Source organism: Ruditapes philippinarum, unplaced genomic scaffold, assembly GCF_026571515.1.
Source record: "Ruditapes philippinarum isolate M1 unplaced genomic scaffold, ASM2657151v2 ctg977_1_1_1_1, whole genome shotgun sequence".
NCBI lineage: Eukaryota > Metazoa > Mollusca > Bivalvia > Venerida > Veneridae > Ruditapes > Ruditapes philippinarum.
Window position 1 is genome coordinate 275,104 of NW_026864126.1, and position 26,132 is coordinate 301,235.

Sequence of the window (26,132 nt, forward strand, 5' to 3'; positions counted from 1 at the left end):
AGTTTTATGAACTTTAAAATAAATGTATTGTTATTTTAAAAATGCATTTAACATTGGTTCAAATATTTATCTTGATCCTAAAATTGATCCTTATTGTGATCCTTTTAGCATTTGTTTTGTTATTTGTCGGATTTATCCCAAAATAACGTTGTTTCTTTGCAGATCAGCAATGCTTTACATTTTGTGTATGTACTATTGAATTTTACCGAAATGCTATCAAACGATGAAAACAAAATCAAGATCATTTGATCCTGATCTTTCCTTAGTCAGCATGAGGCCAGCAAAAGATAGAGCAAAAATATACTTGTTCAGAAATAACACATTTTCATAAATGCACATATTACAATGTACTATTAATTGGCAACATTAACCTGAGACAAACTTCGAAACTTGCACAATTCACAAAGTCAATACGTATATGTAGCTTAAGTAATTTATTCTAATGATATTTTACCGATAATGCAAATACCCCAAGTAGATGATGCCAACCAATATACAAAACTTGTATAATTGGCAAAAAAAAACAACAACAAACATCATCAACAACAAAAACCAATAAACGATCGGATAACGCTTAATTGAAAAATGAGCCGCGTCACGACAAAACCAACATAGTGGGTTTGCGACCAGCATGGATCCAGACCAGCCTGCGCATCCGCGCGGTCTGATCAGGATCCATGCTGTTCGCTTACCAACACTATTACAAGTGGAGAAACTGACAGCGAACAGCATGAATCCTGATCAGACTGCGCGGATGCGCAGGCTGGTCTGGATCCATGCTGGTCGCAAACGCACTATGTTGGTTTTGTCGTGACGCGGCTCAAATAGTATGCAACATTAACCTGAGACCGTACAACACACAAATTCTATTGGTATATGTAGCTAAAAATAATATTTTCTCATGGTCATTATTCAAATAATGCAAATATTCCAAATAAATGCTGCCACAAATACGTATACACAAACTCATGTAAGAGAAAAAATGCATAAACGATATTGCATACTTGAAAAATAGAGAGATACTAGTATTTGAATGCACTATATAACACGTAAACGCTACCGTTTAAATTATTGTGATTGTATTACATGTTTATCTTAAATTTATCAAGAAATCGAAAGCTTTTCTAAATAGTGAGATTTCCGCCGACAATAATATTTCTGTATTTTTTTTAATCAAGTTGTTCGTGCTCGGTCATGCTACTACATGTATTAGCTCTGACTTTACTGAGTACAGTTTACTCCTGGACACATTTCAGAAAATATATCTATAATATTCCAAATACATTTAATGTCCAACTTCTTGCAGGCTAATACTCTTCTCAACAATAATCAAAATTTCTGAAGACATTTCATATTATGTTAAATTTTCATAGGTATTGTTTCAAACATGTATATAATTCACCTATTAAATAAAGGTGGCGCGATAGCTCAGTTGGTTAGACCACTGCCTGTCACTCTTGAGATTTCGGGTTCGATCCTTGGTAACACCCTTTGGATTTTTCAGAACACTATCAGTGTTTCCCACTTGCCTAGAGGTATACTGTACGAAACCCACGTAATCCTCGCATGTATTGATCAGTGCTATACACTGAGCATGTAAAAAACCAAGGGATCTATTCAAGACCGGGACTGGTTCCCGGATTCCCTTGTATCTCATAGACCCTGCAGGAAATAACTGCATGCACTAATTAAGTCTTTCGTAGGCTATCCTTGACCGCCCGGTCTAAAGAAAATCATCACCATAAGATATTATTTCTTCACAAAATAAGTGTGCAGAAAGTAACCTTAAACTACTTCCTTACCTAACTTAACTCCATACAATTTGCCCATCATTACAGATTAACACATTGTTACATCAAGTGTCACGCTTAAAAGCATTCAAGCAGATAGAATAATAACAAACTTGTGATGGTCTCAATAGTGGGATTAGATAAAGAATAACACAATGAATTGGGTCTAAAACTGCTGGTCTTAAAAGCGGTTATAAGTGGGTTGTCTTAATTGTGGATCATGATACCATTAACAGAAACAGAAAATTCCGTTAAAATTGGTCTTAATAGAGGGATGGTCCTAAATCCGGGATGGTCCAGGTAAGGATTCTACTGTATTATTATTATTCGAACTCATTGTAATCATTCGTACGAAGTATGAAGGGGGGATCACTGCGTTGAGATTGTATTCGAAGTTTGACGGAGTTGCATTTTTCAATCTGAGTACTCTCCTGTAAAAAAAACACATTTCGCTATTTTTTAACAACATGGCAGCCAACGGAGGTTTTGTGCTGTCAAAGTCTGCAATATTTACTTTTTGTGTTGGAATAGTCTTTGGTTTTGCATTTACATATTTCTTTGCCTTCTCATCTGTAAATAATTCTCAGTTACCGGCTGTAACAAACCGGTTTACATCATCGGGAAGTGGATTGTATATCCCGATGGATCCTCACAGTCACGGTGAACTCGATGTGAAAGGACCAACGGAAACTGTCAAATGGTCAGATCATCTTGCGCATAGCCACAGAGGTATTTACAGTAAACGATTTTCTTAGAGTTATGTTTATTATTCGTTCTAATGATACATTTTACTGTTTTGGTAGCAAGACATTATGATAGAAAAACATATAACCATATTGAAAGTGGCTAGCCGGAATCAGGGTCAGCTCGGCCCTAAAACGTACTCGGCCCTCGAGTCAGCTTGGCCGCATTCCAACTCGGCACGGGTCAACTCGGCCCATAATAATATATTGCTGGTAATGATTACTTTTATCAGTTTATTATCCCTCGCCGAAAAGGCAGCGGGGGATATAGACAGTCTCCGTCCGTCCGACCTTTCGTCCGTCCGTCCGAGCAAACATTTTCGGTTTAGGGGCTATGTAATAGTAAAGAGAACAAAAGAGAACAATAGGTTCATTCTGTGATCAAAGGGTTTATGGGCTAGTAGCCCTTAAGAAAATAACAAAGAAAATAGCCCCTAAACCCAAAATGTTTGAACGTCCGTTCGTCCTTCCGTCCGACATTTTTGTCCGGTGCATATCTCAAAAAGTATTTGAGGTATCAACTTGAAACTTCATACGTGGATGGATCTCATTGAGGAGGAGTGCAGTGCACAAAATGATAACTCTACCCTGTATAATTTTTGAGTTATTGCCCTTTGTTATTTTTCATACTTAATTTTTCACCTGAGTGGAGCTACACTCAAAAGCGCAGAGATCTGCCAAGAATTTGAAAGTACTGGGCCCTGGGCCCACTTGGTCTGAAAATGATGGGCCATTTTTACCAAAGTATGGGCCTTGGGAAAATAAGTAAACATTGACCAAAATAACTGTTAAAAAGTTTGTAGATAATTGAATTTCCCCAGTAATAAAACTTAAATCATATTTTATGACAAGTGGTTCACTTATAATTCAGTACTTTACCAATAATTAAAAATTATGCCTACATGGTAACTTTCTAACTTAATATTAATTGCAGGCAAAAATGAAAATATTTTTTTAATTGGCTGCTCAAAAATTTGATATGCAAATTTATTCAGCATAATTGCTGGTTCTTACTTGTAATGTATTATCCATTTAATTGTTCCTACTTTGCACCAAATGTCCCTTACCACTGTATATTGACGAATTTTATTGCCCCTTGTATGCCTCTGTGTAGACAGCATACATCAAAGACATTTGCCGACAGACCTTTTGATCATGAAAAAAGTCATGCACAATGTTTCTCTGATTGGTTAATTACCCTGTCAAACATTCTGATGACGAAATATATATCTTTTTTTTACACTTCATCAGCCAAAACTTGCGTGAACTTGAGTGACCTTAGGGTTGATCAAGTTGAACACCTGTCAGATTATACTGTAACTTACAGCATTTCTTAAAATAGCAACACTTTTTTTTCAGTTACCGATAATCATTTTAAATATTAAGTAGTTGTATAATTTGTTTGTTTGTTTTATTGGATTAAATTTACGGTAGTAGAAATGAGTATCTGTGTGGGAAAGGGATTATGAGAAGTGCGGTAAGTAGATAACATGGACAAAAGCTATAGGGGAATGGATAAACACAAGAATATGCGTAATTACAGGAGCATGGGTAACATGTTGCTGTTGGTACCAGTTTTGACTGGATGACTAAATAACCCAGCAGACAGTTTTGTTTTCTTATAAGTCTGGCACAGATTTTAGATGTGCCCATGGCCCTTTGCTGCCGATTTTCCTGCGCCATTCTCATTTTTTTAGCGCCAATGGCGCAAAATCACGTCCTCGGCAGATCTCTGAAAGTGTTTGAGATGTCAACATGAAATGTCACAGGTGGATAGATCTTATTGAGGAGGAATGCTGTGCACAAGAATGATAACTCTTCCCTATACAATTTTTGAGTTATTGCCCTTTGTTCTTTATCATACTATTTTGTCCGGAGCTTATCCCAAAAAGTATTTGAGGTATCAACTTGAAACTTCATAGATGGATAGATCTCATTGAGGAGGAGTGCAGCACACAAGAATGATAACTTACCCTGCATTATTTTTCAGTTATTGCCCTTTGTTATTTTCAGCCATCAGTATTCACATAGGTTTCAAATCTGTAATCACTTCAGCCAACAGTTTTCATTACCAAAAGACCTCTTAAAATTGAATTATTCTGCTCTACTACATATATATTCTTCCAATGAGCAAACACATTCGGCGAGAGATGGCCATGTTGACATGGCTCTTGTTATATATTTTTCTCCCATTCTTTTGAATTAATATGCTCAGTTCTATTTTGTTTCAGAAGAAAAGTCATTTCTTTCTGAAATTCTCTTATCCAATATTTAATAGACACCTTAGTAACAGTTGAATTTGGGAAGTATAAAAGATATAAAAACTATAAAACAATTTTGTTTAGTTTGCTATGCTTTTGATGTCTTATATAAGCACACAGGTCTAGCATCATGTTGACAAATTATAAACAAACTCAAATATATATATTCCACTGTATTTTGTTGAAACAAATTTATTTTAAGCTTGATTGCAAAACAAGTTCTTGCAACTTCTATTAATCACTTTCAAGTCAGCTTTCTGGAACCAACCAGTACTGATGTCATATGAAGAAACATGGTTATGACCCCAGTAGAGCTCCAATCAATCAGGGTTGAGAGGCAGACACTTTAACCACAAGGCCACTGCTCCCCTTGTTTTCCACTGTTCTTGTTAATGTAAATGGATATATCAATATATCATTGACATTTGGCTTTCGATATATTGATACAAAATTTGCCATCAATGACAGCCCTTACCATTACAGGTTAATTGCGAGAACATGGTAAAGAACAATATTAAAATAGTTGTTTTATCGCAAAATGCACAATTGATTGGGACAAGGGTCTATATGCAAATGAAAAATAAGGTTAAATCAACATATGTTATTCTGGTTAGGTTTCATAACAGGTCTAATCCAAAACTTGTATGCCACATCAGATGAAAAACAAAAATGTTAAAAGCGGCTTATAAAGTTCTGGAGGCCAGAACTTATGATTTCCTAATACTTATTACTGGATTCCAAAACTTTATGTGCTGCCTTGTAACGTTTTTTTTTTTCTTTCATCTGTTGCGGCATTAAAGTTTTGGATTATAATTATGCATTATTATGCAAGTAGGCAAAGCCTATGTTTGTATGTACGAGGGAGTCAAAAGAAAAAGAATGATCATTTTTACTTTACATTTTTCATTTTAAAGGTGTCATTTGGTATTTCATGCACCGCTTCCAGTTCCAATTGGAACATCTCTACGATTATTCATAACCCATTATTGTTTGGTTTTATTAACCTGTCAATTCCATACTAATTTACAATGTACACGGTCAATGCACACAATATATCAATATTTGGAAGATTTTTGATAATTTCCGTGAGATGTACATAGTGAGATTTGATTTGATATAATTTGTGCCTTAGCCCTATGAAGCAATATTACGGAACTATGCTTGCTTATGTTGTTCGTTTTGATTTAATATGTTTAGCAATTATTTTTGGTAAAGTCTAAACTCTTTATAAATATTTAAACATGCTTTCAGAATTAATATTTATAATTAATTTGGATTAAAATTAGAAAATGTCATTTCAATGGCGTAAAAACAATACAAATCAAGACAATGTTTTTGAGTTAATTCATATATATTCACATATTCAATATGGGAAGCACTCTGCCATTTCCATGAAAATATACTGCAAAAATAAAGAAATAGAGTAGGCCTTAAAAAACAATTACAAAAGTAGGGATCAAACTACAGACCCCTAATATATTCGACAGTTAGACAATCACTTCATCTCCTGTGCTATTGCGGATTTGACAAGGCCTATGCATTAAACTGGTCTGACTTTTCAAAACATTTTTACACATAACCATTATGATCGACCTGAGGCCAATTTTTTAGCCACTCACAAACCATAATCTTCTTGGTGATGAGGGGCCAGTTGTTGCCCCCTTCAAACCCATAAGCAGAAGGGGGCACATCCCCCTCTGCCCTCTGGCACACCCCCCAGGTCTATAATAGGCATTTATTCACCATTTGAGGACTCAAAAAAGGGTGGCCATGATTCTATAGGTACTTGGAGGTCAGATGTAGCTTAAGGTATAGTATTACACTTGTTTTTTGAATGTGACAGGATGAGTACCCTGAAGCCAACGCTGTAGGGAAAGTCCATCAATAATCATGTCAGATACCTGGTAACTATGTAAAATGTTGTCACAAACAACGAAGGCCCTTATAACTGGTAATATAATGATTCACCCAAGAGACCATAATTGCTCCATTCAGACCCACTTTTAAGTGACAATACTCAGGTTCTTCTTAAGTAACAATTTGCCCCACTTTAAAATATACAATTATTTATTCAGTTGGTTTGAAAAATGTATTATGCTTAAGGTATATGGTCATTATTTTGGATAGAAATACATATACAGTATTTAGATTATACATTTTTGAAAGTAAATAATTAATAACATGTTCTCCTTGATGGTGATGATTTATTCATTATTTATTTTATTTGACACCAAATTGCCTGTCACACCTCAGTGGAGTGGCAAAACATCACTGGCCTGAAGTGAATCATAGCCATTTTAATATTGATAACCCTACAAATAAAATACCAATTTCTGCTTTTAAAAATAAAAAGAGATGTCATTCTCATTTATTCATCTCAAAAACAAACATTCAGAGGGTTTTTTTTCTCACACAGTTTTGGGACTGAAATAGGGCCCCCATTCACAAAGCTAAAAAGTATCATTTTTTAACATTTGTGCAATGAAAATTCACAATTTTGTCAAATTTTAGTCAGTAAAAAATTGTGAATTTGATAGCTTGAAACATTAGAAACATGTACATCAAACTGTGAGACTTCATTTGGTAAAGTAATTATAATAAATCAATACATTTTTGAACACATGATGATTGTTTTCCCCATTTACATGTACATAATATGTAATAACTACATTTTAATAGTGTAAATTAGTACCATTTTCACAAATTATAACATTACAGACAGTCTTACCCTACTCTAGATAACTTCTTTTAGGAGTGAGCACATGTATTTATGGGTCTCTTGCTATTGGCAGTTAAATTTTAAAAATAGGGCTTTTTTGAAAATTAAAATAGTGGGAAATATATTTTAATTTGGGGGAGAATGAGGCAAGATTTTTGCATCTAAAATTGTGAAATAATGGCCCTGATAAATCATTTACTCTGGTCGAAAAATCACAATTCAGACACGTCTTTGGAAGAAATTATTTTTTATCGACTTGAACGTAAAAAGTATTTTGTTCACAAAATACAATTATAATTGATGAAAATTGACAGAAAACTTACGAAGAATGTTTTTTGACATAATTGGTGAGAACATAATACCTGGGTATTTCACCTATAAAAGGCTCTTCCTATTAGAATTTTTTAAATTATGCTGTTTTCCTTAACATTCAAACTTTAATTACTTTTATTGTGCTTTCCCAAATCATAAGTGGTAATTCTTTCCATAATCAAAGGGCTTTTAAAGGTCTCTTTCCAATAAACAGTAAAAAACCCAGCTTCAGCCATTTAGTCTAAAATATATGTTAAATTCATAAACAAATTATCATAATCTTTTCAAAGTCTAGTTTATAAAGATGTGTCCCTCTCTTTTGTTGAAATGGGTATGAAAAAATAATTTTTGTCAAGCCCATTTGTGGAGAGCTTGACATAGTTCAGTATATGTATGTGTGTCCATCCAGGATATGCTTGTTTGGGGCATAACTCTGTCATTAGTTGGCAGAATTTCAAATAACTTAGCACAAATGTTCAAAATAATGATAATTAAGGCATGTCACACATAACAGCCATGTGGATAGGTCAAAGGTCAATGTCATACTTTAAGGTCAAAGGCAAAAAAATACCTCTTGGTCTGATGTAAAAAAGGTCGACATGTTGCCTTTGGGCATTTAATTTTTTATAGAAAAATTGGAAATATATAAATACAATGTATAAGGTTTTGGAAGGCATGGTGGGGTTGAATTTTAGCCCCTAAGCTTAAAAAGCACTGCAACAATAATTATGGTTGTTAGTATTTATCCCTGACCATACAAAGTCAATTTCATTAACATTTGAGAACTAGAACAATTTTCTATTTGATTTAAGCATATTAATAATCAAATTCTTAAAGCGACTCCACTGAGGTATTTTGACATGATGGTACTGAAAATATTTTTCCCAGAAAGATAAAATAAAATTAATGTACCATTTGATGTAGGTTAAGACCACTAATCTATGTGCAAAATTTTAGATCATTTGCACACTAAAATTGTTTTTCAATATAATTATTCAAATTGTAAAAAAATGACCCAAAATGAAAAGCATTTAAACACTTTTCACTCAAATCGGGCTAAGAAAAGCATAAAAATATAATATTTAATTAATGTCAAAGTATTATTCTTAACTATCTATGCATATTTCTGTTTAAAGTACCCCAGCTCATTTATGTAAGAAATTCAAATGTTATCCACTGAGGTTTTTAAACCTCAGTGGAGTTCCTTCAAAGAACCATAATTAAAATACAGAAATTTAAAGAAAAAGTCATTTCCATCAGGTAAGTAGTGTAAGGGTAAATTGTGAATGCAATTTTAAGCTGTATGCTAAGAGACAATTATTTTCTCTTTCTTTTTCAGAATCTTCAGATATTGTTGCTAAGCAACTGTTTGATAAAGTAAAGGTCCTGTGTTGGGTCATGACCAATCCAAGTAATCATGATACCAAAGCCAAACATGTAAAAGCTACCTGGGGGAAAAGATGCAATATTTTAGGTGAGTGGACGGAAATTTAGATGTTTTACTTGTACATATAGTTGATATGGTAAATATAAATTTCTACAAACTTGTTAAATATGAATGAATCAAGTTAATACATACATAATGTACATTGTTTTATTATTTTTGAATTCTTAATAAACTGTGCATTGCTTATTGAGAAGTTAATATTAAATAATCATGTAATGGTGAAGATGTGTGCAGTGATATTGACTTTGTGGTTGATTCTAGGGTTTCACATTGCTAGGGTTAGGGGTTTTAAAAAGACTATTGGTAGAAAAGCCACTTTAAAGCTCTCCCTGATTATAAATTAATGTAATAATGTACAAGTGTCATTATTTTTCAGTATTCATGAGTACATCAAAAGATAGTTCTTTACCAACTGTAAACCTTCAAGTAACTGAGGGACGGGATAACCTCTGGGCTAAGACTAAAGCTGCATTTAAATATGTTTATGAACATTACATAGACGAGGCAGACTGGTTCATGAAAGCAGATGACGACACATATGTTATAGTGGAGAATTTGAGGTAACCAGTCCATCTTTTTCTTTTATTCTATTTCTCTGTTACTCTTATTATAGTTGTATTTCATATTGTATTTATATGCCACCACTATTTTTTGAGTGGGGGATATGAATTTGCTCGTTTCAGTCCATCTGTCAGGCAGTCCATCCATAGGCTGACAAAACAGTTGAAAGTGGGAGCATCTATGTTCTATTGACACATTTCTAGATTTGAATGTATGTTTATCAACGTAGCAATATTGATGATAAGATATAATGAATCTATATCAATAAATGGATATGTATGTTTTGATAAAAACCGAAAATCACCTTAAGTGATAGCTCTTGTTGTGTATGTAACTATCCAACATATCAGGAAGATTTTTTTTTCATTTGCTCAGGTCATAGCCTTTGTCATGCCCTGCAGCTGATGATCCTTCCCTGTCATTTTTAACACTGGTTGCTACATTAATGTTTGCTTGGTATAGTAATTTGTTTTGCTTAACACTTAATTTGCCTGACACATTTTCGTAATAGAATTTGCATGTTTTGAATAAAGAGCTGTTTGTTGTAAATATGGGGAATACTCTACTATTATCAAAATAAGAAAATTAAGACACAAATGATACAATAAGTGTCTGGTTTGGAATACGTCTGGCTGAATACATTATATGAAATATGGCAAATGTGTCTGCTGGCAAAAGGGACTACAGTGAGTGAAATATTTCACATGAAACAGACACTTTTTAGCTCAAAAAACTATCATAGTTGTTCTCTTTAAACTTGAAGTACTACTTTACTACCAAATTTGAAATGCATGTTTAAGGGGCAGATAATCCTGAAAGGCATTTTTGCTTTTTAATTATAATAATAATTTTCTTTTATTTTATCTTTTTCTCAAAAACCATTCAAGATTTTCTCATAAAAAATTAAAGACGGTTAATTAAAACTTGAATTATTTGTTGACTATTCAGGGCAGGTTATTCTGGTTAGTGTGTTTGCAGAATTATGTCCCCTTGTCTAGGTTACCTTTTGCAACTATACAGCAATGAAAAAACAGGTCTTTATTATTTGATGTCATTAATTTTTACATTATTGTATATACCATAACACATGAAGTTACTGTAAATAGTGGTGGTGTTGATAGTTTACCTTCCAAATCACGGCAATAAGCCACTTTGAATTCACTAGAGCACAATTCAGCCACCACATGGGCAGGCTGTGAATATTTTACCAGTACTAGTTGCCTTCACTTTCCTAAGGAGCAGATAACTTCTGTACACGCCAGAACAGATGTACAGTGTCTATGACCATAGAAAAGATTTCAAACAAAAAGTGGCCTGCATTTTTTGGGAATCAAACCTGGGTCGTTCGATTTTCAGTCCAATCCTCTATCTTCTATCTATTAGGCTAACCAGATAGTTTTACTGAAAATGACTAGATAACAATTCATATATATACATGTGTAGTTAGTTCATCTGTACTGTTCATAATGAAGTGAAAGCAATTTTAGATGTCCTACTTTTTGATTTGTCATACTGTCAGTGGTTGTTGCATTTTATGGCATGAAAGATTGAAAGATCACCTGATAACACTGTTAAGTTAAACACTTGTTTTCTCTGGAGGGAAAAGTCACTTTCTTAAAACCAAGTATTGACATGATCCCTGTATACAATGTACTTCTTTTGTTTTGGCATTAGGTCAGACAGACACTGTAACATTCTAAAAATTATTAATTTCAATTGATGACTTTTCAGCCCAGCTCCCTTTTCAGTTTATTTCAGACACAAGAGGGACTTGGATTGAATAACTTATCTACTGTTATTTAAGTAGAAAACTTTCTTACATAAATGTTTGCTTTTTAATTGGTCATAAAGAACATACATAGCTACTTCCACTGTTCCACTCCCCATCGGTCAATATGGTCATTACAAATATGTTTATTTTATATGCATGCTTTTTTCTTTCTTAAAACATTATTCCAGATGCTACATTAAACTGATCAAATAAAAGATTTAATAATATGGTGAGGAAAATTTATAGCTCCTTGGTTTACTTCTTTTGATGTTCTGGGGTTTATAATAGCTCTGGACATTTTTTCTTCACAACTGGCAGCTAAAGATTGTAAATACACTGAGTAACATATTAACATGGAGTGGTTTCATTTTACAGTACTGTAATAAACAGACAAATTTTAACATTTATTTTCTTGTGGTATAAAACTAGAATTTTTCATGAAGTGTCAATCATATCAAAAAGTTGAAGGGAAACTACTCTTTCTGTCATATATAATTTGTTTTTAATCATTTTATAGAGTTGTAGTTTCTTGACACTCCTATAATTGTAGCAGAAAATTTAAATTTATTTTGTAATGTATTTGACACAATTTAAAGAGACTGATTAAAGTGAAACTGAAGAATTCTTGATAAAACAGGCACCTTAAGGCCTCCACAGACGGTAGGATTTTGTAGTACAACACCAACAAAAACTTTGATGTACAAGCAAATCTTAATGTGTGAAGGCTACTATTTCTTGAATCCATACAACTTAATACTAGATTTACAGGATATGACATGTTCTATCTCTAAATACTTGTTGTACAGACCTCCCATGATGACAGGTGACATATTTCCCAATTATCCCCTGATGTGTTTTAATGAATGAAATTCCAGAACTATTAGGGCTAAAAGGTAAACATAGTAGTAAGATGGGATAAAAATGATGTTGAAAAACTCTTCAGGAGACCCAAAGTTGCTGTATGAGAATCGAATCCCAAATTATTTTGAAAATAATTATGTCATGGTTAATTGAACCATCACTAATCAGGGGAGGTAGTGTGTAGACTGCCACATAGCTCAGTCAGTAGAACCGCAGTGTGATATTCCAGAGTCCCAGTTTCTAGTCTCGGTCGGCCTGCACATTAACCTTGCCCTGTGACAATTATTATAGACTTGAAAAAAAAAAATTGCATGTGTATTAATCATTACTTGTGGAGAAAAAAAAATATATTTAGTGAGTAAAGTATGTAAGGGATCAATTGGGAGGGAACATTTTTTTAGGGAAACTTCAGATGATTCCAACAATGCAGAATCACAGTTTGAATGCAAGTGTTGTATTGCTTTGAAAATTGTACATCTTACCTCTAATAAGTGTTGCACAACTAAATCCTACCGCCTGTTGTCAGGCCATTAAATATGTCAGTCATTCCAAGTATTGTATGTATCAAATAACACTGATACCAAACAGACATTGCTTTATGTTTAAATGGTGATGAAATATCTGTTAAATTAAACTAAGTATCAGGACATGATGGACATGATCTATCATCATACATGTTTTAAACTTGCTTACAGATAATTCAATTAAAACAAAGAGAAATATTCGTGGTTAGAACTTGAACATTTTTATAATGACTAAATATGAAGAGGCGCACCACTGTATAGATAGTAACCAGATTTTTGTTTAAACATAATTTTACATGTACAATATTGCACTGTTTGTAAATGCTTTGAAAATTGTATGTTATGTTGTTTTTGGGTAGAAGCCTTGTATTGATATACATTTTGTCATTGTCATTTAAAACAAAAACTCAATTAATTATGTGAGTTTTAACAATTGCCACTTCATTGGTCTTACATGTAATAACATAACATTTTAACTAGAAATGTTGTATTAATAACAATTATGTAGTAATTACATTTATTAACATTTCACACTTTTCAGCTACACTTTTGTTAATACAATTAATATACATGTTTTCTCTTTATTTCATACTTTTAAGTGGTTTTCTGTATATTTTTACAAAGTGTTGCGGCCTAACAACATGCACTCTCAGATCATGATGTCACATTGATCTTGTTGAAAAGTGTTTCTGTTATCTTATATATTTTCTTATGTTTCTCATAATGAAGTACATGTTACTTTCAGCAGAGTGTATTTCTGATGATATTTCCACTCACTTATTTCTTGCTGTGAAAATTATATTTTATAATTTCACTGTGAAAATTATATTTTATAATTTCACTGTTAAATTATCAAGATATAATTTCATTGTCCCCTGAAAAGCATGTTATAACACTATCATTATTTTTCACACTTGCCCACAGATACTTCCTTCAAGACAAAGATCCAGATACGGGTGTTTTTTATGGCCGCCACTTTAAACCATATGTGAAGAATGGTTACATGTCTGGGGGAGCAGGATATGTTCTCAGTAAAGAGGCGCTAAAGGTATTTATTTATGCTAGTGTGTCATTTAGATATAATGCTTTCTTTTGACAATCAGTTATTATAGGTGATAATCATATGTCTTTTGTTATCCCCCACCAAATGGGATAAAGACTTTATCTGTCTGTCAGTTTTTAGCTCACCTGTCACAAAGTGACATGGTGAGCTTTGTGATCTCTTTTTGTCCGGCTTTGGTCCATCTGTCTGTCCGTCTTCAGTCTGTAAACTTTTATGTTAAACGCCATCTCCTTATAAACCGCTAAGCCAATTATCACCCAAACTTCTTAGGAATGTTCATTGGTGGTCACCTATAAAAATTGTTTAAAGTATTTAATTCCATGCAGAACTCTGGTTGTCATGGCAACCAAAAGAAAAACTTAAGATATTTAGCACGAAACATCATCTAGTGGTTGTCTACCATGTTTGTTCAAATTAAAGCCTTTGTCATGGAGAGAGTTTTATATTCAGGTGATGGATTTCATGGCCATCATGGCCCTCTTGTTCCATTTATCTGTCAGTCCGTCTGTATGAGCTTTACAAAAGTAAGAAAGACCAAGTTAAATGTAAACACAACAAAATAACAACTTGAGATTCATAACTAAACAATACAGAAAGGGCATTGGCCATGAAAACTACAATTGTATTGTCCCTTTCTTTCCATTCCTTGTCATGTCTGTACATGTTTCACACTGGCATGAGTAAATCTATATTAGTTGTAACCCTAAAACTTTAAAATGTTGTTAAATTTGTTTAGGAGGAATACAGTACCCAAGAACCATAACTCTTTTGTGCATAATTATCCAAGGCATAACTCAAAAAGTATTGAAGACTCAACACAAAACTTAATGTTTATCGTCAGTCTGTCTGTCAGTTGACGACATGGTTTCCGCTGATTATCTTAAAAACTATTATCACAAAGTCTTCATATTTCACATACTTGGTCATAACTATTAGATGACCCAATGCTGATGGAGTTATGCCCCTTTTTAAGCAAACTTCCTGTAAAATAACTGGCTTCCAGATGAAAACTTTGAAATATTTCATTGATTGTGATTATATTTGGCATGCTTAAGTATGTTGGTGGTGGTTGTGGTGTTGGTAGTTTTCATTTCAGCCACCGCATCTTTCCTGGGAAGGCTTTCAAGCAGTTTACCTGAACAAAGTTTCCTTCATTTTCACAAGGAATTTATGACTTCTGTACATGCAAGAGTAGAGGTACATAGTATTTGACTGTATAAAGGATATTATGGTCAATCACAATGAAAGTGACCTGCTCTGTCCGGAAATCCAACCCAGATATCCTGATTCACAGTCCAAGGCTCCACCTATTGATCTATCCAGATGATGACATGCTAGTTAGTTGTATCAAAACACAGGCTAATGCAGTAAAAATATTATTGAAAGAGTTATATATTTTTGTCTGTGGTACCTTTTAAATTTACCATACAATGTGTTGCCCCACATTCACCAATTAAGGTCAAATGTCAGGCAATTTCTGTTCTCTCCATAACTCCCTTGTAGGATTTTCTTCAAACCAAAATATTCATATCAGCATACTGATGTGCAGAATGTATGCTACCCTTTTCATGCAAAAGATTAAGGTCATTAATGAAGGTCAAATATCAAATAATGTTGTGTTTGTATTATAAATTCTATACTTCCTGAAGGTTTTCTTAAGTTCAACTGTTCACCTTCAAAAAATAATGATTAAAGGGCCAACAAGAATTGTGTGTGAGGGTTATAGTTACTCTAGGCATGGTGTGTATCAAAAATAAGTCAACAGTATATTGAAAATGCATTAAAATTTTGTAGAAACTGGCAACTGTACTTGACAATAAAGTTAAATGTCAAGCAAAATTCATTAAAATTTTGCAGGTACAGGCAACTGTACTTGACAATAAAGACAAATGTTGAATAAAATGCATTAAAATTTTGCAGAAACTGGCAACTGTACTTGACAAAAAAAGACAAATGTTGATTGAAATTCATTAAAATTTTGTAGAAACTGGCAACTGTACTTGACAATAAAGACAAATGTCGATCAGATGGTGGGGGAGCAGAAGATCTTGAGATGGGCAAGTGTCTAGGGTCAGTAGACGTGAAACCCGGGGACTCAAGAGATGAATTGGAACGAGAGCGTTTCCACCCATTTGTCCCGGAACATCATTTGATACCTGGGATCTTACCAAAGGATATGTGGTACTGGTCATATAATTACCACCCAGCCAAAGAGGTTTGATATCTTTACAATTTTTCAAAAATTAACTTTAATATAAAAGTTAAGAATCTTTAATAAGGTGAATTTCTTTAAGTCATGTTAATATCTCTACTTTTTAGCTCGACTTTTCTATGAAAAGGGGAGCTATCCTACTCGCCCCGGCGTCGGCGTTAGCGTTAGCGTTGGCGTCACACCTTGGTTAAGTTTTTCGTACCACCCCACTTTATTTCAGAAGTATTACAAGTATCGCTTTGAAACTTACCATACTTGTTCACCATCATAACCTCCATCTACAGACAAGAGTACATAACTCTGTCAAGGTTTTTGACAGAATTATGGCCCTTTTTTGACTTAGAAAGTGTATTGAGCTTGGTTAAGTTTTTTGTACCACCTCACTTTATTTCAAAACCATTGGAGGTATTGCTTTGAAACTGACCATACTTGTTTACCATCACGACCTTCATCAACAGACAAGAGGACATAACTCTGTCAAGGTTTTTGACAGAATTATGCCCCTTTTTGACTTAGAAAATACATTGAATATGGGTAAAATCCACTTATTGCCTTAACCCTTTGAGATATTGCTTTGAAACTTTTAATGCTATTTCACATCATTACCCCCATCTGTACGCAAGAGAAGGTAACTCTGTCAGGGATTTGTTTTAAAAATTAAGGCCTTTTATCGACTTAGAATCTTGGTTAAGTTTTTTTGTACCAGTCAACTTTTTGACTGAACTGGTTGAGATATTAAATTGAAAGTTGGAATACTTGTTTACCATCATGGTCCCAAACATGGGCAGGAGAAGGTAATTCTGTTAAGGATTTTATTTGAATTATGGCCCTTTTTGACTTAGAAACTCAGTTAAAATTTTCATTCTTGTCCACTTGTTGACCTAACCATTTGAGATATTACTTTGGAAGTTGGAGTTCTTATGTGCCATCATGAGACCTATCTGTAAGCAAGAGAAGATAACTCTGTGAAAATGTTTCTTGATTTGTACTTAGAAATTCCTAGTTAAAGTCTTGTGTGCCCTTAACTGTCAAAGTTTTGTTTTATAGGCAAGCACTAAAAAAGTCGAGCGCGCTGTCCTTCTGACAGCTCTTGTTTGTCTAAGTTTTTATCAGCCATAAAAAGTGCGCAGTTTTGAGTGACTGAAGATATGCTTAAGATGATATGTTATGATAGTTACCTTAATTTGCCTGTCACAAAATAGACTTTAAGCAACAGAGATATATTAGATTTCATTCTGATGATGACTAATATTTTGTATTTGGGAAACTAATTTGCTGTTTTATTAAAATTATGGTTTATAAAAAGTAAGTGGAAGCTGGATTTGTAACATTTTGAATGTCTCTTTTAGATTTCTAAATGTAATTCAAAGGCAAATTATAAAAAAAAAAAACCTATTGCAATGATATTGTATTAATTGTTGAGCATTAAAATTGTGATAACTATTGTGCTCATGAAAGTGTTTCTCACCTGTCCAGTTCAAGTAAAGAAATAGTATTATCAATAATTCTGTTTATTTCTAGGGTCCTGATTGTTGCAGTGATTATGCAATAAGTTTCCACTATGTTCCTCCAAATATGATGTATGTATTAGAATACTTTGTCTATCATTTAAAACCTTATGGTTATGACACAGTCATCAAAGAAGAGTGTAATAAAAGTGATGAAATGAAAAACCAGCCTGAAGGCAAGGGAGATCATTCTGAGAGTACTATACAGTCCAAGGGAGGTAATAATAATGTGACAGATGAAAATTTGGGGAGAAAGAGAAGTATTCATGCTACAATTGAAATAGATGATGACGAAATAGATATAGATAATAAGATTGATAGTGATGAGGATTTGGACAAAAATATAAATGAAGAGGATTATGAGAAAGAGGACATTGATGATGAAATAGATCATAAAGGTAAAGAGAATGTAAATGACAACATTTTGAAATTAGGAATCAAAGTTGATACTGGTGATAAAGACAAGCATCTGCCTGATCTTGATGAAATTAAAGCATCCAGGCATTCCAAAGTTGATGTTAATAAACCTGTGCAGAAAAATCTTTTAAAAATGACTTTACAAAAAGGTAGGATTCAAAATGATGTAAGCTAACCTAAAGTCATGTTTTACTTTTTAGATGATAACTTACAATTTTGTATATTTAAAGATGTTTGATCATTGATGAAAAAGAAATTAATTCAAAGCATAATTATATTCTAGATGCCATATAACTCAGTTTCCTGCAAAGTGAAAACTTAAAAAAAGGAAATTCTATAACATTTGAACATAGCATAAAAGACACTTTAAATCTCCGAAATGAAAAGGGAATACCGTTACAATGTATTGATAATGGATTAAGTGAATTTTAGCTGATTATGATATGAAGGAATCAGCTCTGAAAGTGAATTAATTTGTTACAAATGTAGCTAAACATTTTAGTGGGATATTTTCTTCCATACAAAAAACTAATTTACTGTATCTGTATTGAAATGGTCAAAGTTGTCAAAAAAGCAAAAGATGTATCAGTTATATGGAAAATGATTATAGTTTTTGTTTTTGAAATTGTAACATAACACCATAAATATAAAACTTTTCAGGTATAGAAATAATGTCATTTTAGGGTTCAGTGGGCCGTCAAAAATAATTTATGGGCCTTCAGAATTGAGAAATAGTGGTTTGTTTGAGGGGAGTGGGTGGGGTAATGGGCTTTAAAAAAATAACAGCAGTTTTTGTGGCTAAATGGTCTTTCAGAAATAATGACCATTTTATGGCTTTATTGTTTTCAGAAATATATGCATTTTTAGTAATTGAAAGGCCATCAGAAATAATAGCATTTTAAGGCTTAATGGGCCTTTTAGGATTGTTTTATATTTCAGTATATGAGGAGTTTTTGTTTACACTAATGAATGAGGCACCTCTAATGTGTATATATTTTAGTGTTTTATATTTGTTTTATCAGTCCATGAGCATCATTTTGATTTCCTATAAAATGTAACAAACATTTACTTAATAAGGGCTCAAGGTGATTTTTGATTAAATGATTGTTTGAATAATAAGTGTGACTAGAGTTATTTTATTGTCATTTCATCATTAATTATAGATTATGTTAATATTGCACTGTGTATATCGAGTTTTTGGCTGCAAACATTAATATTGGAAGCAGCCATTGTTTGATTTTTTTTATCAACCTTTTATTAATGATATGTTATGTGTTTGTACCTTAAACTACATACATGTATGAAAATGATTAAGAGAAATCCAAGATGCATTTATCAAAATTTCATTTATGTCAAGACAATGTTGGTCATTTAACAATGTGTTGTAATCAGTCAAGAGAATTCTTCTTGTTTTTATGTGGCTTTTTTTTTTGTTTTGTTTTTTTTGTAAGCTTTAATAAGGTATTCTCAAAGATGTATAAATGTTTGTACTATAACAGCATGGAGCAGATGTTAATATGCCTATCTCAACAATATAAAAATGGCAATTTCTTTGTGATAAGTATCTAATTAAGAACAAGTACACACCAGTATGAGCCTCCATGCATTGAAGTTATCAACAGAAAGCTCCAATACATTGTACAAACAGAAACCAGAGACTTTCCTAAGTTCAATGTCTGGAGCTTAATAGAAACACTAGAATGCTGTTTCTAGTTAGCAGTGATTTTATATTCCCATTTACTGGTTTCCATGGCTAAGTGGTTAAAGCTGCTTACTCCAAATCACTTGCCCCTTACCACTCTGGGTGTGACTTCTGCCACAAATTTTGAGTTCCTTCACATCAGTGGTTCTACTGTAGTGCCTTCTGATACATACAATGTGAAATACTTCTATACTACCATGTGATGAAACAAGACTGAAATGTGTTGTTATTTCATATCACACTTTTGTAAATTTAAGAAAAAAAAACAAAAATAACACATTACTTTTCATCAGCTAGGTTTAGAAAATAAATTTCTTTAACTAGTCATGTTTCTTCGTAAAGTGTCACCTTAACCAAATATAAAGAAAATTACTTATGCATGTTATTTTCACTAGTCAATAAACAGTTTACCTGGTTCTAAAAAACTTTGTAATTGTAGTCAGTTATTTACATGTACATATCGATAAAAAGGTTTGTTGTACCTCAGCCAAGTGATGTTCAGAATTATGTGTAAAGGCATTTAATAGTTTAACAATTGAGAAGATTGGCCATTCCACGTATGGTTGGCTCCCATAAGTTACTGAAGTAGTTTACATAAAAAAATTCAAAAGTTATAAGAATTTTTTTTAAAAAAAAAACCTACGAAATAGTTGAAAAGTTCATTCTTAGTTAGCTGTTTGTTTGCAGTTTTTGAAAGTTCATATGTTTAATTACAAATTATTTCTGATTGATTTTTTTTAGATATCTGAATATTGTGATTAGTTGAAGTAATGATATTGAAAGATTAGTCTAAAACAGAATATAAATCTATGCTATTTTTTTTGTTTGTTTTTTTTTCTCAGAAATATGATGTTTAGTCGTTGAATGCATTTATTGGTGAAGTCTCTGTGGCTAAGTTGACTTTGAAACACTTGCCTGTAACCACTGTGTGTTCACTTTCAGCACAGGACCTTAGATTGTGACATATGAGAAAGCTATCTAGCTAGCTGTAGAAGTCTGATTGTATTTCTCAGGTCCCCTCTTGTTCCTGGTTCCTGAAATATTTAATTTTACCGACATTTGAGGTGTTCCACCACTGTTTAACCTTGAAATTCATCATATGACTACTTTAAAAAGTTTGGTATAATATAAAACCATCCAAAAGTAGAATTAATTTTTATATTCTTCTTATATTCTGTCATTATGAACTTTAAATGTCTTACTATTTTTGTGTATGAAAGTCATTAGTTGTTCCATATCTAAAATCAGTATCATAATGTGTGGTGCTATTCTTAATCAAAGTGCAATTTATGCAATTTTATGTGAAGTGTTGTTCTTGTAATTATTTATTAGAGTTTGTTGTGTATGATTAATTATATAGCAATATAACTTTACATTAATAAGGCCAAATTGATGTTTGTTTGATATGTAAGCAGTGCATTTAGTTGGGGAATTTGTTGATTTGATTTGTTTTTTTTAATTTGATTACATTTTATTCAGGTTTAAAACATGCTATGATACAATTTAAGAATTTCATAAAATGAATGAAATGGCATATTATCTGTTAAGTTATGTGATTTCTGCTGAACAAACCAAAGGTTCCCAAATGCTTCCATAAAACCTAGAACAATTTGACAAAAAGTTTAAGAAGCAAACATAAAAAGTAACTACATGTATTTACTCTCAAATTTAGTTTGAAAAGGAGCATATAATCATTGATATCATATATATATACATGTAATACACCCCTGATGAAGGCATAATACGCCAAAAGTACTTGGGTATTTATACTTTAGCACTGTATGAACGTTTATTTTCTCCAAATTTATTGTTATTTTTGCCACGTTCTTGTATCCTTCTTGGGATCCAGTGTTTTTGAAAGGTATTTTGTAGATGCAAATATTTTTCAAAAACCTATATATATACATTTGTATATACATTTATTACAATGTACATTGTATGGTTTAGATGAGAAGTTTTGTTCACATTAAGGAGAATTGTTTTCATTGTGATTTTGGTATTTATCTACTACACAAACTTTTCTGTTTCCAACGTTTCGAGGGGTTAAACCCCTCTTTGTCAAGGACTTTCTGTTTATTCTTTATAAATCACATATTTATCTTCATTGTGATTTTGGTATTATTTTAAATGCAATACCAGGTTAATTGATATGTTTGAGAATTCAAAACCCCTTTAAACAGGAATATGAAACATTTGTAAAATAACACACAATTTCTCTTATAATGATAATATATTTCATCAGATAGCTATAGACAAATTCTTTCAATAATGATGACATGAATATATATTTTGTTAGTCTAAGTGATAGTATGAAAGTTTAGTATGAAAGTTTTTGTCAGTTGATATATGAATTTAAAGTGGCATGCCTCCATATGCATGTAATAAATGTTAAAATCAAACTTATGACCTGAGACATTTCAATATTCAATGACGTTTTGTTGTTTATCAAATTCAGAAGTAAACCCTACAGATTCTTCAGTATGGCAGAATGGTTTAACTTGAAAAAAGTAACATAACACTTGTCTTTATAGCCTCAGTGAAAACACTATCAGTTTCAAAATGAAGTTTGTAGTTTCTATACCTGATGCAATATCATTCTTTTTCTGTTTATTCTTTTATTGTTATATTTTAGTCATATTTTGCCAAACTTTGCAACTATGTTTTTATACATGTGAATAACTGATAAAAACGACTTAACATATTAAAATTACTAAACATATTTATCGAAATTAAGTTATTTCAAAATAAATAATAAACACACGGAAGTCAAACAAATGTTTTTGATTTGTTCATGCTGCATAATATTATCACTAAACTGTTCAATTAAAAAATAATCAAAGAAATCTAAAATACGATTTGTTGAAGACATGTAACTACATGACTACAGTTTTGTTGTAATTACCACTTGGCCATCGGGGTGTAATTATTGATTTAATTATGGAAATCTATATCATTGCATTCAGGAAACCGAAAAGTCTTCGGTCATTTAATCAGTCTCAGGTCAATATTGCTAGAAAATGAAATGCATTACTAAATAGTTCGGTAAAATCATTTTTAATTGTACAATATTTCACGGGAAAGTATAAATATTTTAGTTTTCATAGAGAATTAAAAAAAGTTGGAGGCATGCTGCTTTAATGTTTAAAATGCTTTGTATTTTTTTCTTCAATTTTGAATATATTTAGACAAAGGTTAATGGTTTGTTAATTATGTGTTTTTAGATGATAAGGTACAAGGATTGCTTGCTTGTTAATTATATACTAGTAGATTGTTATGTTTATATTTAACTGATCCCAATTAGTCTTAGTGGTAATAGTTGCCTCTATAAAATTATTGCCAACACAAAGTTCAACTTGTAGACTTATTTTACAACAATGATTTTACTTCCCACCAATATGTTGTTTTTTGTTGTTTTTATAAACAACTGTCTTTGATAGTAAGATAATTTTTCTTGCCATTTTGTGTTGAATTTTCATTTAACTTACCCTTAAAATTAATTGATAATGGACAGTTCCAATAATGGAAGCAGGACATGTCCATTTTAGAAATTAAGGGTCATATTGGGCTGTCATACAAGACTTGCAATTTTGTTGATTGTTAACATTCAGCAAAGGTACTTTATTGTTTAAAAGAATAGAAAATACACATGTACATGAAACTAAAACTATCTTCATGGTAATGATTTTGTACTGTTGAGTTAATTCAATAATTGTTTACTATTATAGCAAAAGAATGAAATATGTACATGATGTACCCCAATGAATGTGGAGCTTAATAACTTACATGCCAAAGTTGTGTTTTTTACGGTTCATTTGTTATATTTATCAGTAGTGCCAGTTGTGTTTATTTTTCTATGATTTTGTTAATTATGTTATTAAATGATTATTATTTTTGTTATATGAAATGTTGATTTTAGAATTATTATTCCAATGCAATAATTAAACTAATGAAAATAAATAAGAAAATAATTTATTGGTTGTTACCTTCATTTTATCATGATATATTTTTGTCCAATGTTTGATATACAAAAGTAATCTATCATGGCTTACTGTTATTAAGTTAGGATATTTTGTTTGACTCGCTTTAATTATCATTCCTTTTAAAATGTTAGAAGCACCTTGTTAGAGGTACAGTTAGAAGTAGCCTGTTAGAGGTACATATATATAGTTTTACCATCGTCCTACAGCTTAAAAAACTGGTTTGAATTTTATATTTGGTTTCCCTCAGGGAATCTGGCCCCATGTTCATTTAGAAAAAAATAGAATCCAGATTTATTTTCATTGTTTTATAAAATAAGTATTGGTCGTACTTTACTAAAGGGTCTCACTAGCAGCTACCATCCCACCGCAGCAGATCAGGTAATGTTATGATTCGCCACAATAATGATTTGGCATATAACAATTTGTCACAGGATTAAATCAATTCCCCACATGTGTTTAAATGCAAATTTTTCACACCCGTTATCAAATGTTGATGAAATCCTTTTTATACGCCCATTTTTCAAAAAACTGGTTGTATTATAGTTTCCCTCTGGCGGGCAGGGGGCGTCCATTATTTGTCCGGAGCATATCGCCTTCACCCATGGAGGAATTTTAATGAAACTTCATAGAAATGTTCACCACTATGAGATGCCGTATCGCAAGCATGAACCAGGCCTAGGTCAAAGGTCAAGGTCACACTTAGAGGTCATTGAAAAACGCTTGTCCGGAGCAAAACTTCTACATGCATAGAGGGATTTCAATAAAACTTGGCACAAATGTTCACTATTGTTATGTCCATGCAGCCATGGTCAAGGTCAAACATAGGGGTCAAAATTAAGATAAAAATATATATTGGGACCATTAAGTTATCATTTATTGAGGGATTGAAACACAAATGGTCATTATCATGACAACTGGTGTTAAACATGTAATTTTGATTAAATATGCAAGGTCAAGGTCACTACAGATGATTGCCAAGGTTACTACAGATGATAAAACAGAGATTTTGTCCAGAACATATCTCCTACACATATGAAGGGATTCTAATGAATCTTCATAGAAATGTTCACCACTTTGAGAAGCCGTATTGCACGCATGAACCAGGCCTCTAGGTCAAAGGTCAAGGTCACACTTAGAGGTCATAGAAAAATGCTTGTCTGGAGCAAAACTTCTACATGCATAGAGGGATTTCAATATAACTTTGCACAAATGTTCACTATTGTTAGGCAGTGTTGCGCGCAAAATTTATGTCCCTGTGGTCAAGGTCACACATAGGGGTCAAAGTTCAGATAAAAATATGAAAATATATATTGGGACCCATTAGTCATCATTTATTGAAGGATTGAAACACAAATGGTCATTATCATGACTACTGGTGTGAAACATATAATTTAGCTTAAGATATGCAAGGTCAAGGTCACTTAAGATGATTGTTAAGGTCACTAAAGATGATAAGATATAGAGATTTTTTCCAAAGCATATCTCCTACACATACGGAGAGATTGTAATGAAACTTCAAACAAATGTTCCCCACTATAAGAAGCTGTGTCCCTTGCATAAACCAGGTCTCTAGGTCAAAGGTCAAGGTCACACTTAGAGGTCATTGAAAAACGCTTGTCCGGAGCAAAACACCTATATGCATAGAGGGATTTCAGTATAAGTTGGCACAAATGTTCATTTATAATTGTGAGACGGAGTGTCGCACGCAAAATTTAGGTCCCTGCGGCTAAGATGTCAAGGTCATACATAGGGGTCAAATTTCACGTAAAAAATCACTAGAGATGATAATATATCCAGATATTGCCCAGAGCATATCTCCTATATGCATATCTCCTGTAATGCCCGCATCTCTCAAAAGCTTCTGTGGCGGGCGTATATTGCGACACTGTTGCCCTTGTTTTGCTCTGCTTTTTTTCTGCAATCATAACTTTTTAAGTTGTAATGTCTTCATACTTGGCCACAATAACCCTTGGGGCAAGACCTTCTAGTAGACCAGACTAAACTTGACCTTTATTCATAAATGAACTTTACTTTCAAGGTCAAATGTCTAAATCTTGTTCGACTTTTGCTAATTTCTGCTATTAGTGGCTATAACTTTGTTATTTTAGAATTGGTTGTCTTCAAACTTAAATACAACAATCTTTTAGGATAGAACCGGAGTTGACCCGACAGACCTCCACCTTCAGTCATAAATGACCTTGACCTTGAAGGTCAGATTATTTAAATTTTCTTCTTTTTTTTCGCTGTAACTGGCTTCATGT

The 26,132-nt window shown here is 32.6% G+C and overlaps 1 protein-coding gene across 1 annotated transcript; it reads left to right on the forward strand.

Moving 5' to 3' along the window:
• The first annotated feature begins 2,226 nt into the window (after positions 1-2,226).
• On the forward strand, positions 2,227-23,863 carry LOC132724492 (glycoprotein-N-acetylgalactosamine 3-beta-galactosyltransferase 1-like). The gene is made up of 6 exons (XM_060709364.1): positions 2,227-2,519; positions 9,165-9,299; positions 9,649-9,832; positions 13,914-14,037; positions 16,037-16,267; positions 17,786-23,863. Exons 1-6 carry the CDS (start codon positions 2,258-2,260, stop codon positions 18,362-18,364), a joined length of 1,515 nt encoding a protein of 504 aa, XP_060565347.1. The 5' UTR covers positions 2,227-2,257; the 3' UTR covers positions 18,365-23,863.
• Positions 23,864-26,132: the final 2,269 nt, after the last annotated feature.

Coding starts and splice junctions, on each gene's coding strand:
- LOC132724492 (XM_060709364.1), top strand. CDS start 2,258: ATGGCAGCCAACGGAGGTTTTGTGCTGTCAAAGTCTGCAATATTTACT. Junction 2,520..9,164: donor TCTTGCGCATAGCCACAGAG/GTATTTACAGTA, acceptor TTTCTTTTTCAG/AATCTTCAGATATTGTTGCT. Junction 16,268..17,785: donor ATTACCACCCAGCCAAAGAG/GTTTGATATCTT, acceptor GTTTATTTCTAG/GGTCCTGATTGTTGCAGTGA.